Below are 20320 nucleotides of genomic sequence, written 5' to 3'. Positions count from 1 at the left end.
CCAAAGAATAAAAGCATAAAAAATGTTTTGAAAATCCTGCAACTTTCACAGAACTCAAAACCTGATACCCTCATTTAGAAACTGACCTCAGGTGGGGAAGTTTGTAAGAACCAGGGGTGTAGAAAAGGCTTTACCGCCTACAGCAGCTGGGGAATGAAGCACAAACATATCCTGAAGACCCAAACTCTGCTTTGCAGGAGTGACAACTGTGCTGACCATGACCACCCTGAGCATCAGTGCCAGGAACTCTCTGCCCAAGGTGGCCTATGCCACGGCCATGGACTGGTTCATCGCCGTCTGCTACGCCTTCGTCTTCTCGGCGCTCATCGAGTTCGCCACCGTCAACTACTTCACCAAGAGGGGCTACGCCTGGGACGGCAAGAGCGTGGTGCCAGAAAAGGTAACCCCGCCCCACAGCCACCCCAAAAGGTCACACACACTCTGCCACACCTGGTCACCCTATGGGAGGGGCTTAACACGTTAAAAATTGTTATTATGTGCAACAGTCATTGCTCCAAGCGTTTGCTGCTGTGTCCACACACAGCATTTCTATGCCATGATTACTTAGACATTTAATACCTAAATACTACTGACATACCGGGTGATACCTAATGCTGTTAATAATGAAATGTTCTACTGAGATTTTGACTTCAGGAATTGAGCAGAAAAAACATCAACATGTATTATTTTAAGGGAAGGCAATTATGTTTTTCTGTTCGAACAAGAGAAAGTGTGGATGCCTCAGCGTAAATGTAAGAAAAAAAATTTGTAGCTGCAGTTTTTGATAGTTCCCAAGGTATAGTGGTCCCCAGCACAACATTCAGAAGCGCTGCTCTATCATCATGACCAAATAAATCATCACAGGAGTTATTTTTTCCTTTCTTAGCTATAGGAAAAATGTGTTTATTATAGAAGGAGGAATTGAGAGCTATGCTGTGAGTGTGCAATCCTGATCTGTACCTCCATGAATGCACCAGAGAAACTCCCAGTGATTATTTAGGTCTGGGATCAGACCTGGTCCATAAACCACAGGTGCATCAAGAAATGGTTGAGGACCTCTAGGGGATGAAAGAATTTTGCTGTTTCCTATGAATTACCATATCAGCCGCTTCTGTGAGCAAGCTCATTCAGTTGGGTTAAATAAACACTCACAGACTAGAGATCCCACAGAACAGGTATTTGGATGAGCAGATGTAACTCACTGGTATGCAATGATATATTTTTAAAACAGGATTATATACATAATATATTATTTATGTATATTAGTTCTGTAAGTCAGTAAAAAAACCTCCAAATTATATTAGAGCATTTATACCATGGCAACTACTACAAGAGTATTGTAGAACAAATGAATGAAGTATCAATACAGTAATGAGCTGCAGAACTGCTGCTGAATGTTGAGTTATCAGTTATTGATTGTACTTTCACTGAAAATAATTTTTTTGATTCCTTCTGTGTTTTCATTTGTTATAAAATTAACTGCACTGGCAGAACTGTGTCCTTAAATATTAAATATTGCCTTACTAATTTATCCTCCCTTGTAATGTAGTTACTATAATGAGCTGTTTCATTTGTTACCAAGAAAATTACATTCTAAAAAAAACCCAAGACACAATACCAACCACAACAAACATAGTTAAAAACATTGCAAGATTTATGGCTTTGTGCTTGTTAGCAGGTAAGGGGCTTTATGTGTCACTTGCTGGTACCTGTGAGTTTTCTGCAGTGAGGAAAAGAGAGCAAGGCAAGCTCACAATGATCAGAGCATCACAGCTTAATCAAATTTAGAGCTCTAATTAGCTGTCATATTGCTTGTTCATGAAGTTGAATTTGACATGAAATATTAAGACCCTGGCTGGTGTCAGAGTTTTCTGTGGATCAGATTTCTAGTGACATTTAAATCTATTGAAAGGGTTTCCTCTGAGACTTCAGTGAAGCTGCTCGTTGTCTGCTGGATTTATTGCTGCTCACCAGAGTATCTGAATGAGCAGCAAACAAGACTGCCTTTACACTCAGTAACCATGTTAGCAGCCTCCCTACCTGGGAGGGGAAAAAATGGACAGCCAAAAACAAAACAAACAAACAAACAAACAAAAACCCTACAAACCCCAAAACAAACAAACAAAAAAGCGAAACTAAAGGCAAAATAACAAAAAAAGAACAAAATAAACAACAAAACAAAATAAAACCTGACCTGTCTTTTTTTGTTGGAACATTTTTAACCTGTTTGTTCTGAAGATTTGAAGCTTTTTTCTTGGCCTAAAGCTAAGAATTTTATTGCCATGAATTAAAGAACCTCTACATCAGAGTCATTAAGTGAATCCCTTTCCTTACTAAGTGGCATAATTTTAACATTTGAGGCTACATTCCCTTGCAGCATGGGGCTCCAAAGCTGTTCCTCCACAAGCCTTGCCCCATCTGCCCTCAGGCTTCTGCAGCTTCATTTCCTCTTCCCATGTGTGCAGCAGGAGTCTGCTCACTCCCTGAAATGTTCATCTCTTGAACAAGAATTTTTTAATCAAAACTCCATTATTAGAGGGTCAGAGTAGACCATTAACCTATGGTTTATCTGTCATTAAAGGTACTGTGACCACACAAAAGTATTGCCTCCCTGGGGCAGCTGCTTCTTGAAAACAGAGAATTGTGTTTGCTGTCTTGTGAAATGACATAACAGATCAAATTCCACTGATATTTTCTCCTCAACCATATCTTCCCCCATCCCAAGAGGATAAAGTGGATAACATTTGCCTTTTCTTTTTGTGGCAAATACTGCCTGAAGATTTTGCTAAGCTGTTGGAATTGGTTTTTGCTTTTTGTTTTGTTGGGTTTTTTCCTCATAATTGGAGGAATCCTTACACCTTCTTAATGACCCACTACATCTCTCTTCTGTGATTATCCTGAAGAACAGGTTTAGTCTGCCAGAAAATGGACAGTTGAATTCTAACTGGTATGCTCGGACGTCAAAATTTAGTTATTTTTTACAAGTAGATCCCAAAAATAGAATACTAGAAAATATAAAGACCTAGGGACAAAGTAAGTTTAAATAAGCTCAATAAGCTTCCCTCTCCTAAAAGATATTCAATATATTCTTGCTTTAGCAATATAAGTAGGTGGATGAAAAAGTCATACAGACATTAAAGTCTTTGCATATGGAATGTCATTTCAGCCATTATGATCCAATTTTAAGATTCAAAGAAGAACATTAAGTTCTTAATCCATAATTCATGTGCCTCTGGTGTAAACTATTAGTGAGCAGAATACTGACAGCTTTTCATCTTGAGTAAACCACTCCTTTAGTGCATGGTTACATGATAATTTAGTGTGTATTTTTGTGTATAAATTATGTTAAAACTCTTCATATCACAATATTTGCCTTAATGTTGGAAGGCTGCATTAAGAATTTGGCATCTTCTAAGTTTTATCCTGATCAAGGGAAACAGATTGTGAGAATACTGAACTGTGAGTGCTGTTTCACTGCTATCATCATTAAAGGTGATTTTGCCAGTGAGCCTAGCTATCAGGTCTCATTTTTAGCTATCACCTAATTTGGTTTATCTAATACAAGTAATAGAAATGGATGATTTGGTATTTATTGTCACCTAAATATTCTGCATGAGTTATATATGCAGAACTAACTTCTCTCTTACAGCTTATTACACTTTGTGCTATGAATTGGATTAATTGCAAAATATTACAGTGCTTTTTCATAGTTTCATCTGTTGAGAAGGTATTGAGAATGAAATATTTTCTTCTTTCTTCAGCCAAAGAAAGTGAAGGATCCTCTCATCAAGAAAAACAACACATACACAGCTACAGCTACGAGCTACACCCCTAATATTGCAAGGGACCCTGGGCTGGCAACCATTGCTAAAAGTGCAACAATTGAGCCCAAAGAAGTGAAGCCAGAAACAAAACCTGCAGAGCCCAAGAAAACTTTTAACAGCGTCAGTAAAATTGATCGGCTATCGAGAATAGCCTTCCCTCTGCTTTTTGGAATCTTTAATTTAGTCTACTGGGCCACCTATTTAAACAGGGAGCCCCAGCTAAAGGTTCAAACTCCACATCAATAACCTCATTTATTCAGATAGTTCTGTTTTGTCTTTTGCTCTGGGAATTGCTTCCCTTTTTCACATACAGTAATTCCCATTTGCTTCATTGCCTCTGTCTTAAAGAAAATAAAGGTTTCTTTAGTTAGCAAAAGGTAAAATATAACTGTATATTAAAAAAAAAAACTGTGTGTGAGGGAGAGAATGTTATAAACTTTGGGAAAGTGATTTTGGAGATGGCAGAGTTGTAGAATAATGGGAGGGTGGAAAAAAAAGAAACCATTTGTAGCAAGCTTAGTACTGAATATCCCCAAAAGATAGTGTATATGTATATGAAAAAGATATTTTTATTCAGAAGATTGTAGGGATGGGGGAAATTCTCTTTATGACATTCCTGATGCACATCTTAGACTGTGTCATTTATTCTGCCACTGTTTATAATCTTTTCAAGGATGTAAAGCTTTCCATTTGCTCAATCCCATAAGATATGTTATTTTCCTAATCCCTTTTCTCTTCTCTGTTCCAAACTACCTGACTTATAATATTAAATAGTCTTTAATGAGAAAGGAAATCTACTCACTCTAGGTACAGTTTGTCACTGTATAGCACATAAGATCTAATGGTAACAAATGCTTTAATCTGCTCTCTTACTGCAAGCTCGTTTCCAAGCATTAAGTTGTCACTAGACTAGATTTAAAACCAGTTGCACAACCGAGTGCAGATCCCAAATTTCTACTATCACCTGTGTAATCCAAACAATTCCTGGATGCTTTAAAGATAGCTTTTACTCATCACTATGTTTTAGAGAGTTAAAACAAAAAACAAACAACAAAATTTTTGCAAGCTCTAGATATGTTGAATGTATTCTTTTATAAAATGATACATTAAAAGAAGCTTTAGACTGAGATTTATGAATAGCAGAAAGATAAAATATAGTATTTAAATAATATCTGTAAATATGCAGCATGAGATTGTACATTTTTTTACTTTTTTAAAGTTGTGTTCTTAAAACATTGTGTAGGATTCACCTCTTAGCTCTTAATATGTTGTTAAATGCTCAATAAAACATATTTAGAGCCTGAATTAAAGGAAAAAATTAAATCAACGGTACTGGAAAGCTTACAAAAATAAATAAGCAGAAAGTGCTTGGAATTTATTCCATTTGTAAAGTGGTTAAGTGTACAGCAGCTTGCAATTTGACAATGTCATCCAATGTATATTATTAGATTAATGACTGGTCTGCTCAGGTCATGCATAAACACTAAAGTATGGGATTATATTTGGTAGGTAAAAATGGTGAAATATTTGTTAAGACAGAAGTTCATCTGTATATTACTGCTATATTTGCTGAAACATAACTGTTACAATAAGCGATGTAATATATGTAGCATTAAATACAAAGAAGTCATACATAAAAGAATGTACAGGAAAATAGATTTTATTGAGTAAACTTACTACATTTCATTTTTACTGTAGCAATATATTTGTAGGAACAATATGTAAGGGCTTTAAATACAAGATGTCCATTTTGCAGGTATTGTGCTCCCTTTAAAAAAATTCTAGTCAGTATCATTACTGCTAACTCTTAGAAATAAACTTTCAGATAAAGTTTTTTCAAAGAGACTGGAAGAATGGTGGATATTTGCAAGACTCAATTAAAAAAGGTAATTTATGCTATTGAATGGATTTTGAAACAGTACTACATGAGCCTCTAGAGAAACAGCTACTGAGAGTCAAGTTTAATAGGCAGTGATTTCTAAACTCTTAATAAATTAAAAAGTTGACATTCTCTATCTACAAAAGGAAATATTTAATGTTTGATTTAGAGATTTATTTTTTTTAATAATTCTTCATTGTCTAACATTTAGTCCTGTCTGAACTTGATAAGTTATCTGATTGGATCTTATTTTAAAAGGGGATGTTTCATCTCTGGTATCATGTGTAGATATATGTATAGAAAAAAATAAACTATGGCTCTTTAACTTCTGTGTACTTGTTTATCTTGTTATTTTTGGCGTTAAACTAGTGTGTTCATTTAGGGCATTTTATCTTTCTAGCAATTCATAGCTACCTTTTGGTCTGCATTTTGCACATTAGATGTGAATATTACTTACCTAGTCTGCTTTTTGCTATGCAATGATTGCATTATATCACCTCTTAGTTAGTCTATGCCAATAGTATTATACTGTATAAACTTGACTGCACAGTTTATCAAAGACAAGGTATTCTCTATGTAGCTTTTTTACAATGCTTTGCTAAACCATGTAATAATAGTAAGTCTTCCTTGAAAATAATGATACACTCTTATAGAGGACAGTTTCTGTTTACTCCTGAGATAATTTTAAAAAGATGACATTGAATGTTTATTGCACCTCAGTGCAGTGATGTGGCAATAAAACCTAAATCTAATAGAGGTTGTTTATGGCAGAAGCATGTATTGCTTTACAGAGTTTAGCAAAAGCTCTTTATTTTATGTCAGACTGTAATTCTATTATAATAATAAAGCTAAAAATGTTCAATAACGCAAGTGAATGTTTTACTTTGGTTTTCTTTAGTTACTGCCTTTTATGACACATTGCCTGATTAGCTGCTATTCATTCAAAGCCTTCGTTTCCTTGGATTTGGTAATGAATGCAGTTTTAATAGATGTGCTTTTCTGTCCAGTGTTTTCCAGGGACAAATATAACAAGAATATTTCCCAAATTTGATTTGACATTGAGAAAAGATAGCTCACTCTGTACCATGTATATCCAGTAAGGCAATTAATTGCATCAGATGAACAATTGTTAAGGTTTTCTACCACAACATTGACTCATACAAGGTAGGAACAAAACAAAATGCATTTTCTCCCAGATAAAATGGCAGATAAACCAGAGATTGAGAGTAAAAGTATGACTATTTAAGCTAGATATTTAACAGGTTAAATAAACACACAGATCTAAGAAAGACTGTTAGAAAAGAATCTCAGGCTGTATAAAATAATACTTATTAAAATAGTTGTAGGAATAGCGTTAAAACAAGCTTGAGTATACCTTGGAAATTTTAGTTTTCAACTCCTCTTTCCCAAATAGAAAAAGGGAGAGATGAAAAGTCATTCCAGTGCATTCAGCCCCCCAAACTCTCTTGGAAATGATCCTGGAAAGCAAGGCTTGTGGTCTTCATGCACAGACACACAACTTTAGAGGGTCCCAAAGGCTGATTTAAGTGTATATTTTACATAACAATATTCATAGTGTTCTCAAGCATGACTCCTAGAGAAGGCTTCTTCAAAATGGAAGGAAAGTCTGGAAGGACTCAGTTTCTATTAATTTATTATGCTTTCCTCTGTTTTGAATGAGGATAATGCAGTCTGAATCCCTGCTCCTTGCCTCCTACAAGTGACTCCAGGGAGATGAATCCCTATGAAAACCCACACGGGCTTTTCTGGAAGAGGATGGTAAAAAAGTGTTTGAACACCCACCTCCTGTGTTCACATGCCAGATGCAGAGCATACATGGAGATTCTCACATCTTTGTCACTGCTCAGACATTTTTAGGCAGAATTTTACTCAAGCAAAAATGAGTCAAAATGTCTAGAGGCAACAAGATTTGACTCAGAGGGAAAAAAAAAAAATACAACACTATTCAGTTTCACAGCGGGGAAGAACAGCCTCATCAGGTGAGGGATTCACAGCCACCAGTCAGGCCAGCATGGCACCCTGACATGAGAGTTCTGTGTTTTGTTCTGATGTTACATCAACAGAAGCTCCTTCATTTTTCTTTCAATCATCCCTAGAAGCTACTGCAGGACTTTCTTAGTGGTCAAGAACCTTTTTTACACCACCCATAACTTTTATAATTAAATTCTCTCTCTTGGACTCTAAGACCTGAAAAAACCGATTTTCTTTCTATCTCCTTCTATTTTTCATCAATATGATAAATAACAGCTTATGAAACACCCTAATGTCTGGAAAATGGGGCACACATGCTTCAAGAAGCAAGTAATAAGATAGCTTCTTTCAGCCTGTGCTTTGTATCTGAATGACTGTCCAAAGAAATTAGTGTGACTGGGCAAAGTCAAACTTTTTCTTATGGGCTGTAAAAGTATCAGTCATATTTTAAAATATAAAAATGCCAGATCTCCTCTGACTTTCTACAGCAGATCCACTGAAGAAAATATCCTTATGCTATGCATAAACATGACATAGCTTAAATAAGAATGTGTTTACAGTCCTTGCACATGGATTTTGCAAGTGAAGTGTATTATCAGCCTGTCAAGCTGTTGCTGTCATGTTCCATCTGATTACAAACTACGTCAAATACAACAAGAGAGGTAAAAGCCTTGAAACAATGAGTTTCTGTAGGCTCATTCTCTCTGGCCATAGCCCCATCCAAACTGGCAGGATGACTTCACAGACGCTGATAAATTAATTTCATTAAACTGCTTTAGGGCACTTGGAGATGCTCTGAGTGGGTTTTGCACTTGCAGCACAGCTGTTATGGGCATCTCACCCAAAGATTAGAGATACTTCCCCTCAAAAACCTGCAGATCAGCCAGCACAGGGCACAGCTTTTCTCCATGTGCTGTCAAGGGAGCAAAGATGTGTTTGCTGAGCTCCTTCTGCAGCCAAGGACATTCGAATGCAAACAGACACAATGAATTTCTTCTCAAGTGTCCTTATAATGCAGTATTTGATCAGCCTCAAGTGGCACAAGCCTAAGCATCTAAACCAGCCCCAAGATGTTCCATTTGTTTAGCAGTGATTTGCTGCTGGCTCCCAGCACACTACTTTGCTACACTCTTGATTTTACATGCATCATCTGATTAGCACCAGATCCCTGAAATAATACCTCATAGGAAAAAATATTTCAGCTGCCATCAAATTAATCCAAGTTACTTAAAGACCTCTCATACTTGGAGATCCTGTTCCATTACTGCCCACAGCAGCAGAATCACACTTCAAAGAGACAGTTGGTGAGCTTCTAGGATGGCTCTCCATTGCAGTGATATTTATTAATGTAACTAATTTACTGCAAGGATATGAAAACTTCCAGAAAAAAATTAAAGGGAAAAAATCTTTAATGGTTATCTAAAGCCTAATATTAACCATCAAAACACAATAGAAAGATCTTTTTTCTAAATTAAATTATCTTTTTATGAAATACTTTATAAAAACAGTGAAATGGACTTCAGACAAGAATCTTTCAAATCAATACACCTTTTGAATCAGAGAAAGGACAATGGAGGTCACAGTAAAAGCCACTACCGATTATTAGGACCTGCTGTAGGCACATAAATTTAAGAACGAAAATGAGTATTTCTCAATTAAACATAATCAAATAAGTTTATCTCTTTCTTGATGAAATTGTTAATTTTAATAATTCAGGAGGCATTTCAGACAGGGTTTTGCTTTGTTTTTTTTTTTTTTTTTTTTTTTTTTTGTACAAAACCCCACAAACCTCAGCTTCTGGTTTAATCTTTCTCTTGCCTGAGCAGCTGTGACAGGCATGAAAAGGTGAGGGACACCATTCTTCAAGGTAGTGATGTATTTCACAGGAAATAGAAATCTTACATCAAACATTAGCTTTAATATGATCATGTGAAGTATTTTTGTAGGTACACAATGCTCAGCTACTCCTCCTGGACATGACAAAATAATACACAGATTAACGTAAAACTATGGGCTTGGTAGGGTTTGGTTTCCATTGATGGAAATCCATCCCTACCTTGCCTCACCAGCCCTGATTTGTAGGAACTCTGCTAATTTAGACCAAGTAAAATCTGACTTTGGGCTATTAGGGTCTTTACCAGCTTATTCCTGACCAACCTCTCATCTCTGTGGAAGGCAAAGGAAACTTTAATGAAGTTACTGGAGCAATGTTCCCTTTCCACAGTTAAAGGACAGTGGGAACCAAGTGAGTAATGAATGTATTGATACAATATTTAATGGCTGCAAAGCCAGAATGTTCACACCTGCAAGAACTTCTTTTACATCCATGCCATCTATCCCTCAAAAGATAGCCAGACCTGCAGAAAAGGTAAGTATTTTCCAGTTCAGAGGATGCCAGCCATGACTTCACCAGCAGCTTTTTAAAAATTGGAGCTGTGTATTGTAGCTGTGTTCTGATCACTGAATATCAATGCTTATGTTCATCTCTGATCCTAACCCAGGTTTTCTTTTCCAACAAAGTTTGCAGGGCCAAAAGTTCTGCATCTGTTTAACAGTTTTTGAACAGAGAGATTTTTGGCTTGCAACTCCCAAGCAGAATAGAAAAGAATAATTTTAAGATTACTGAGACAGAAGAGAAAGGTCATTATGGACAATACAAAGAAGTGGTAAAGCAGAAAGTCCTTATCATAGCTTTAGTTGATAACTAACCATCCATCATTCAGTCCCCTGGCCTGCTCCTAGCAAATGAGTTAATAAAACAACAAAAATGCTTTCAAGTGGATATGAGCAGAATTAAACAGGTGCCTGATGCTTATGAAAACCTCATTATTTCTATCCATGTACAGAATGACTTTTAAAAGCATACTGGTGAGGCTAAAAAGCAATTACAACACAAAAAAACATCAGATTGTGCAGCAAGTTCTACTAACAACATTTTCTGAGCCTGAATTCTACCAGAGCATGCAGCTGAAAATCTTCCTCTTTCAGATACATGGACAATGCCATAAATACTTAGGGGGCACGCCATGGAAACATGGGTTTCAAAATTTTGGAAGAGACAAAGAATTCTAAGTTTTATATTCACATTGCTACAACACATTTTCTTAATTATCTAACAGAGCTTGGAATTTATATTGAGGGTTTTCATAGATCTGCATGGAACCCTTGATCAGACAAATCTAAGACACAAGTTACTTGTCATGTTCCTGTATCAGGCCTTAGCAGTGGCAGCAGGAATAACAATTAGATATCCAAGTCAATTCTGTGAGATATTTTTACCACATTATTCTGAACTGACAGAATTTATCTTTTAATACAACTTTTATTTCACTGAATACCATCCTTGGTTGACTGAAAAGTAAAAGATACAAAAAGTGAGAATATTAATTTTGTTAAAGCCTTAGGTTCAAAAGGAATCAGTAAGCTTCAAGAAAAACAACCTAGAGAAAAGCAGTTTTATCTGGCTACTGCAAGAAATAAATGGAAAGAAGTTTATAAATAAACATGATTCATTTATTTATAAATGTCTAGAGATAAGAAATAATAATAATTCTCTGATGTAACAAAAGCTGACGTATTTATTACTAAACATAATGTACTTAACAACAAGAGCTGTAAGACAACAGGCTGTTTTACTACTGCCTCTTAATGGGAATTACATGAATAATGAGTCTCAGGAGGCACTTACCAGTGATAAAGGTAAATATTGGCTCTAAAAAATGTCAGACAAGCTATTATATCTCTGTATTGCAAGCAAGCTACACAGATTATTAGCTATTTTTTTGTTTTATTATATCAAGCATTTAATAGCTGGGAATTTATATTTAAAAGATAAAACAGCTGATAATATCTGAAAGCACAGTCAGTGCAAAGCAAATAATAATCGATTTATTTTCACACCATAACTGTGGCTGGATGGTGTTCAGGAATAAAGGAAAACAAGCTTACATCAAGGTCAGTGCAGCGAGGGATCTTGAACAGAAAGCAGCACAGAACAAACAGAATTGCAACAAATCACGTTAAAATCTCAGATGGAAAATAGAACTTGTTTCTACTACTATGAGTTTCTATATAGGAACAGAGAAGAACTTGCCTGAGATCTGAGCTCTGCTACTTGACCCATCACAGAGTGCACTTTGCATAGTTAGAATGGACACCCTGTTCTCACAGTGCACACAGAGGGGAAAAACACACAGAAACTTTGCCTGCACCACCCAGAGGGAATAACAAAGCAAGGAAGGGGTAAAGGCAGACTTGAAGCAGCTCAGCACACGCTGAAGGAGGCTGAATGAGGCGGGCAAGCAGCAAATGCTCACCTGTATGAAGGGAGGAGGACATTTCAGGACCCATGACTCTGGGTTTCAGCAGCAGCAAGTGCCTGTGTGCCCAGCGCCACCTGGACAATGCTCCCCTGCCCTGCCTGGCAGCCCCTGACCCAAAGAGCCTCCCTGCAGGAGGGCCCTGACACAGAGCAGGGTCTGGGGAAAGCCTCAGCCTTGGGGTGGTGTGCTGGTGTTCACAGGGGGCCCAGGATGAGGGAAGAGATGAGAATGTTGACTCAGTGTTTCCGAAGGCTGGTTTATTATTTTATGGTACATATTATATTAAAAGTAAATGATATATTAAAACTATACTAAAAGGACAGAAGAAAGGATTTCATCAGAAGGCTAGCAAGGAAAGGAAAGGAGTGATAATAAAATCTTGTGACAGACTAGCAAGTCTGAAACAGCCAGACTGTGATTGGCCATTAATTAAAAACAACCACATGAGACCAATCACAGATGCACCTGTTGCATTCCACAGCAGCAGATAATTCTTGTTTACATTTTGTTCCTGAGGCCTCTCAGCTTCTCAGGAGAAAAAATCCTAACCAAAGGATTTTCCATAAAACACGTCTGACAGGGTGGTGCTGTCTCTGAGGTGCACCACTGAACAATAAGGTTGAAAAGGACACAAAGTTATCCTTGGGCACTTCTTGCTATAAAGAGGAATAAATGATTCTCACAGGAAACACCATTCCTTATCTCTGAATAATTGTTATTTAAATGTATTCATCGTATTAATTTTATTATTTCTAAAAGTGTTTAGAAATATTATTTCAAAGTGTTTCAGAAAGGCCAAGAAACCATTAACACTGCATGTATGCTAACAGTTTTCTGTCCAAGAAACTACAGGCAAAATATTAGGCAGACCAGACCATGACCTGTTAGCTGCAATAACTGGTAACTCAGGATATCTGAGATTTAGGAAACTGTTCATGTGAATATAACTTTCAATCCACTTCCGCACAGTCAAGAGAAAAATATTCACCATGGTCGCAACACCATTTTTTTGGTGCTGCAACCCAAAGGTTTAGCTCTGGTTTAACTGTCCGAGGACTCAAATTACCAAATCTTTTTCAGTAATGTGAAATGGTAATAATAATGCTGAGCTGCTTATAGATGCTTATGTTTCCCTCTTTAAATGAATTATATTTAAGGGGGAGAATTGTTTGCAGTTCAGCAGATTTGAAAACATCATGCAAGGATCTGCTCAGTTTGCTCTCCCAAGCTTCTACAATGACCTTTATATCCTGCTGAGAAAAAATGTCAGGTATCAGCTGGTATTACTGTTAGCTCTAACAGCAGTGAGGATCTGTGGTGTGCAATGGGACTTCTCAGCAGTGAATGCTGTACAGAGCTAAGAGGCAGGTAATTAGAAAAAGACAGGGAAAGCTGAAAACCTCACCACAGTAATGGTAATGTTCATTAGGAGTCTCAGCACTGGAATGTGCTATTAATACTCAAAATTCTAGCCCATACTTGGCAATAGCATACAAGCACATGGTGGCTAAGTCAGTTATAAAAGAGAATTATAAATTGAACAGAAATACATTTTGTGGAGAACTTTTTCACCCCAGCCTGTTTCTAGTGAAAAATCAAAGACAAAGATTTTTGAGATAGATGGTTCTCACACAGTTTATGGAATTCTTAGCAGAATCCTAAAATGTCTTGACAACACCTTTGGGTTTTGTGGTTGCAGGGTAGACATGTTCCCTTTCTTGCAGTGAATTTCCTCATAAAGAAGAAAGTTTGCTAAGTTTGAATGGTCTCTCTGTGGTGAGTGATTCCCAGCTGTAATATATTTCAAAAGAACAGTCTTAACTCACTGTACCCATCAATTCTACTCTACAGTTGTCATTTCTGATGTCCCAGACATCACCAGCCTGACTTACATCTCCTTTGCCACTTGTGTCACTGCTGCCCAATGCAGAGCAACTGAGGTCAAGGGGCAGAGCTGTAAAAATATGCCAGGATGAGGAAAATCAATTCTGGAGCCCAAAAGGCAAAACTACTGATGCAGAAGATTATTAAATACAACCAGTTGCCTTATGGCTCTTGAATCTTCCAAGGAGGACACTGTGAGACTGCTGTTCAATAAATATGAAACACAGTCTAGGGCAAGTCAGAAAAAAATCAGATTCTTCTTTTTCATTGCTCCTAATTACTGTTTGCTTGGGGAGGGGAGGATAGCAGAGTGCTTATCTCTATGAAATACTTTAATACTTTATGGCTAACATAATAGAAAGAGTTCAAAACCTGCTGACCCTTAGAGAAATTCGCATCAGCTCTGGGACTCTGCCAAGGGCACAAAGTCATTGAAGAAAAATAACTAGGTCTTAAATATGTGTATTTAGAACTTAAATTGTGGTATGATGAGGATGAACTCTCAAACCTAATGAAACAGTTCTAAACCTCTAAGCAAATTATTAAAATGCTATTAAATTATTTTTAATTTATACACATAAATATGAATTTTCTCCCCAAGTTTAAGTGATTATTCTATCTGCCATAGCTCTAATGTTAATTTGCACTTCAACTTTGATGTCTAGACACCTGCCACAACAGAATCCATGCACAGAATACCACACTGCATAATTTCCTGAGGAAGATGAACGAACCGCAGAACCACAGTTCCTTCTAAATTTTATGGAAACCAATGGCAAGTTTGGGATTTGACACTCCAAGCTTTCTTTTTTACTTAAAGCCATATTTACAACAAAACCACAGTTTTAAGTGAGCCAGAGCAAGCTACTCGAGTGATGTCATCTCAGTAACCCCCAAAATTTTGTTCCAATTTCCCATGGAGATAAATAGTGAGCTACTCAAACATGTGAATGGCATTGATGCACATAACCTGGAAGTCTAAGTGTACATTTCAGTACATGCACAGAGGCAGAACTCTTCACTCATTTGCCACCTTTTTCTCCTCCTTTCTCCACAAATTCTTATTGTGTGGGCATAATTTGCTTTGCAGTCTTGAAGCTTTCTACAAAGTTGTTTTTCAAGCTGTGTGTACCTAGACAGAATTCTCATGACCTAGGAAAGTTAGGGGGGCCAAATGTGATAAGTGAGCACATGATCTATCTCAAACACAGTTAACCACTAAAATGTGGGTGCCTAAACCAGTTTGAGGTCTTGGCCCATATAGGCTGAGGTGTTTTGAATTTCGCTCTTGACAGAACTTGGTAAAATAATGAATCATGGAAATTCTGTTCTCAGTGGTATTAATGGAACATTTGAGCTAGAAGTTCCTTGCAGATTCCCTCAATTTTGCTAAACCTTCAATTGCTTGCCTTTGTTTCGCTCTTGCTTTTGCCAAGAGTTGTTAGGGCAAGACATAGGGAAGAGAGTCAGGAAAAAAGTGACATGACAGATTGTTTCATGCCACAAGGGACTGTGGGATTAAGAAACACAACAAGCTTGTGGAAAGATTTTGTGGCTGCAGGCAACCTATGTCAGAATTAGAGAGCAGTAGTCCTGGGACAGCAGTGGCCCAGAGCTGTGACTTGTAACAACTGTATATGGCCTAAATACCAAAACAAATCCCCATTTAGTCATCTCCAATCTAGTCAAAGGAGACACTAAGACATAGAAAGGAATAACTAAGTAGTTGCTGCATTCCAGTCCATTCTGAGGCACTTATCCTGAACTAACACAGCCTTTGTATGTGATAAAAAATTAGCTTCTGGAGCAAAAGTTTATTGTAACTCTCTGTAAGATGCTGAATCATCTGGTACTTTTTCCATGAAAACAAAATTCCTTCTCTGTTTATTTTTTAACATAGTTTTCCTCCATATGATAAATGCATTTGGACTCAAAAAATGGAGAAGTGACTTTGACCCTAGTGAGTGTTAAACAAATACTGGAATTTACTTGGATTAGATGATTCTTGATGAGCAGATAAAACATCAACATTTGGGTAGTCCAATCTTAATGAATCAGGCACACACCATTTGAGAAACCTGAATTAGGAAGACCAATGTGCAGTTTGCTGTAGTCTAAACTGTGTTTAGACTACAGTGTGTGCAAGACTGAGCTTTCAGTATAAAAAACAGCCTGGTAAATACTCAGACATAAAACTTTACTGCCTGTGCTCCATAAGGTTTTTTTTAAAAAGATACATATACTTCCTTTTGAGCAATATATTTTTGCTCTAAAAAAAGATTTTGATGAAATGATGTTGGCATTTTATTTCTAAGTTAATAGGCAATATAAGATGCTATGAAAAAAAGTGGGTTTAAATATGATCACTAAAATGCAAGGTTGATAATTTGGCAATCCTATTATTGTGTTATCAAATGATTCCCATGAAATGCTGGCAGACCAATAAAATCCTGCTCAGCTTTCATGAGTTAATAAAGTATATTATAAATGTTAGGTATATTCTGCTATATAAAACATTCTTGTATCTGCAGTCTGTGTTGTATTTTATACTGAATAGTATAAAAAATGCATTCTGTACAAAGGACAAGAAGAAAGAGGAAGAAAATAGCAGTACAGATGATGGATTTCAGAGATTCAGCTGGAAAGCATTAAGAAGTAAAAAAGCCCTATGTGCAATACAAGGAAGATTCAAAGAAGCTAGAGCAGGAAAAAATAAGAGGCAATGAGCTTCCATCCACCAGTAGTAACGAGGTTTGAGAATATTAACGTACATCCCGTATGTTAGTTGAATTTGTGTTTCTACATTTTTGATTCATGCTAAGAAAGCAAGACCTAAGTAGTGATTTGACTTAGGACCCTCTCCAGCTACATCACAAAATTTTGCTAGCATAGTAATTGAGCCAATATAAATATAATTAAAATGGAATTTAATTCCTTATTAACTTGGAGAATATATATTAAAAAAAAACACATTGCTGCAATCTAATCAATATAATTGCCATGATAATTTCTTACCTGACCAAAATATCCAGTGAGAAATTAGAAATATCACTTTGAACCACCCAGCCCTAGACATCGATTCAGAGTTGACAAATAGGGGGGTTTTATCTGTGAGCTTTTTGCACCTCAGCATTAAACAGAGAACTGAAAAATTTGATACAATTTGCAGGTTGTATGGTGCTGAGTCATGTGAGGGAAAAAGGAGTGCCAGAATCAGGCTGGGATAAAAGAAAAAGGTTATTAATAAAGTAACATGCTCAATTATATAGAGGATTCCAGGGAGATCCAGTGGCCCTATTGACAGCATGGGTGGCAGTTTTTAAGCAAAACTCCATCATCATAATCTTATGAGGTGATTAAAGACAAAGACTCAATTAATAAGGATTGTGATAATGTGATTTGAAGTGGATTATAGTATCATTTTACTTGCTGGGCTTCGCAGATAGAAATAGCAGATGAGTGCAGGATCCTATTAGCTAGCAATAAAATAAAAACCTACAAGCCCAAACTGGGAAAATAAAACAGAAAAACAAATTGTCAGTAAAACAAATGTCAGTAAAATTACTGACATGAGGTCTAGGCTTATGCTGCTGCAAACTAACCAGAGTAGGGATTTGAGAGCTGCTGCTGAAAATTTACAAATTTCAACCCAATACAATGCAGTCATGAAACAGGAAAATGAAAATTGGAATCAGAGCTCTAGAGACTGAATTGGAAAGTAAATAAAAAGAATTAGAAGAATTAGCCTTGGTATCTCCTTTTTTTTTTTTTTGTCTACAGTAATAATATGTTAAATACAGAAATCCTGTTCAATTCTGGATGAAAAAACTGAGCCAAAAATTGAGAAGTGCCTGAGCAACACAACTAATGTACATTATATGACTTAATATAGATCAGAAAGATTTCTTAAAATATAATAAATTAAAAATTAAAAACCATCTCTGGTAGAATAGGAGAGATTAAAACGTGTGCTATGAGTAAGGAATCTGTGCAGTAGTTTGAACAACTATACATAAAATGACATGCTACCTGTTTCATTAAGAAGCAGTAATCAAGCAAATTGACTAAACCAATTAATGTTATGCAGCAAAATCAAATTAATTGCCCTACTGGGATACCCTCTGCAAAGGTAGAATTATTATTTGTCAGAAAAGGCAAATTCCCAATCTGAAGTGAGGAAATTAATCTGCTTCATCCCCAAATCCTACTGACATGTCAAGTGAAAGCCTCTAGGGCTAATTCTCCATCACAGCACACCCTGACGAGGAGCTCAGGAGCAGATCAGTCTGGGAGTGCTCCCTGTGCCACCTTGATTGATGACCAGCTCAAAGAGATATTTGTAAATGCTTATTTGCCCCCGCCATGAGTTTCAGTCAGCACAACAGAGAGCTCAGAGTCCCAGACAATGCTGGGGCTTCCTTGAAAAAGGCACTTTTATATAAATGAGAGCTCTCCAGGAAATGACCATTAGCAAAGGAAGAGAAAGAAAGGTTGATAAGGGAGCCAGACACACAGATAGGAGCAGATTAAGATCAGAAAGAGAAGCAGTTCTTCCAAGTTTTGCCCAGTGTCACCTCCATACTATGCTCTATCTCCATCATGATATAAAAATTCTATATTAGACTCTTCCCCCTCACCCCATCCCAATCACAGATTATTTCCACATCCTTTCAGATACTGAAAAATGCTGAGACAACAGATTGGAGACTCACTTTCTATCTCTGCTGGAACCATCATCCAAAGATTTGAGAGAGATTGCATATAACCTCTTTATAAAATTAATCTCCATCCCCGACAGACCTCACACTCAAATACAAAATCAGTCTCTTCTGAATCCCCAGGATAATCAAAGTGCTACAGTCCTTGTTATAAATAGATTTAAGTGATCTTAGCTCACTTGTTCCATCACTCTGCCAGACAATCTTGCCATCACAAAAGGATTATCATAAATGACCTGGAAAATTCTGTTAACCCACAATGGCTTCAGAACAGTTATAGTGCAGGACACCTTAAAGAAGTTATTGCTGCCCTTAACCATTATTCATAAAAGAAAAAAAATCTGTACTTGGGAGCATTCTTATTCTTGTATCTACTTTTCTTTCTCCAGATCTGACTTATCATACAGAAAAACATTCTGAAAACAACACACAACAAAAAACTTAAACATGTCTTTCCTTATTTTGGCTTTAAGACAAAAGGAGTCAAGTTTAGTTCTAAGGCATTTTCTTCAGCATATAACTGAATCCAAGCTCCTTGCACAGATACACTCCAATTAGCCTGTGACTGACAGCTGTCAGACTGGCTCATAATCAGGATTCTTTATAGGAGATATTCAAAGAGACTAAAGAAAAAAAGTCATAGAAAATTGAATTTTTTTGATAACCAGACTAGTGCTAGCTCATTGAGATTTTGTTGCTGCACATGCTTCTTTATTCATTTCAAAGACAGGCATTTAAAGACATAGTCAGCTTTTCCATAGCAGAGACATCTAGTGAGGTTTGTAGATGAATGAAGTCATCCAGGAATGAAAAATTAAATGACTTCACCTACACAGAATAACTCACTTCATGAATACCGGTGCAATAGCTTAAACTAATCAACAAACATATGCAAAGAAACCAAGTATATGCAAATATGGAGTAAGCACACATGTAGTATAATTTTAAAACCAGGAAAAGGGAACTTACTGCTGGATTGAACATTTCTAAAATTAAGAATGTCTTCCTCAACCAGACTTCTGATAATGTAATATTTTGTTTATTTAAACAAAGGGAAGTCAGCAGGAATGGCCACCTGTCCTTCCTGAATGCCTCATAGAGAATAATCTCAGGCATTGCCTTTCTCCCTGCCTGTATCATGATTTACATCACAAGCAGGGGCAATACTGTGTTGTTCCAGGTACTATACACACATGGGCTAAAGAAATTAGTGTGGTCTTACTGACTTTTGAAAGCAACTTCAAAGCTAGTGCTTCTCACTAGCTCTTTGACACAAAAAAGCACTCTTCTTTTTAAGGATGGGTGTAACTGGAAATCACCAAATCCATTTTTCACCTTCTCTCACTCCTTGCCTTCAGATACAGTAATGTTTAAATTGATACATTCTAGGAATTTTGAGCACTGAGTTTAACCACCAGTGGCTAGTCCAGAGAACCAGCTTGGTACTAGCAGGAAACAAAAGCAGCCGTGAAATGGCAATTACAGATAAGATCACATCATTTTGGAGTGAGAACAATTTCCACTCCTAATTTCCACTCTCTTTGCTTAAAAATTACCTCTGTGTTTCCCCTCTCTCATGTATTCTCATGTGGACCAGAAAGAGAAGCTGAGTATTCTGGAATGTGCCAACACAGTCTGGGAATGGCCTTGTCTCACTGTGCTGATTTCATTGTGCTCCTAATTGCAGCATCAGTGGTCATA

The 20320-nt window shown here is 36.8% G+C and overlaps 1 protein-coding gene across 3 annotated transcripts in view; it reads left to right on the top strand.

Moving 5' to 3' along the window:
- The window catches only part of GABRA1 (gamma-aminobutyric acid type A receptor subunit alpha1), a 39186-nt gene extending 32613 nt beyond the window's left edge, over positions 1-6573 (top strand). For all 3 annotated transcript variants that reach the window (XM_063168616.1, XM_063168617.1, XM_063168618.1), the window contains exons 9-10: positions 198-400; positions 3762-6573. In XM_063168616.1, coding sequence (XP_063024686.1) covers positions 198-400; positions 3762-4070 — 512 coding nt within the window. In that variant the 3' untranslated portion in view covers positions 4071-6573. The remainder of the gene's footprint in view (positions 1-197; positions 401-3761) is intronic.
- Positions 6574-20320: the final 13747 nt, after the last annotated feature.

This window comes from Melospiza melodia, chromosome 14 (assembly GCF_035770615.1).
Source record: "Melospiza melodia melodia isolate bMelMel2 chromosome 14, bMelMel2.pri, whole genome shotgun sequence".
NCBI lineage: Eukaryota > Metazoa > Chordata > Aves > Passeriformes > Passerellidae > Melospiza > Melospiza melodia.
The sequence above is the reverse complement of the archived record's forward strand: the minus strand, read 5'-3'. Positions and strand labels throughout refer to the sequence as shown.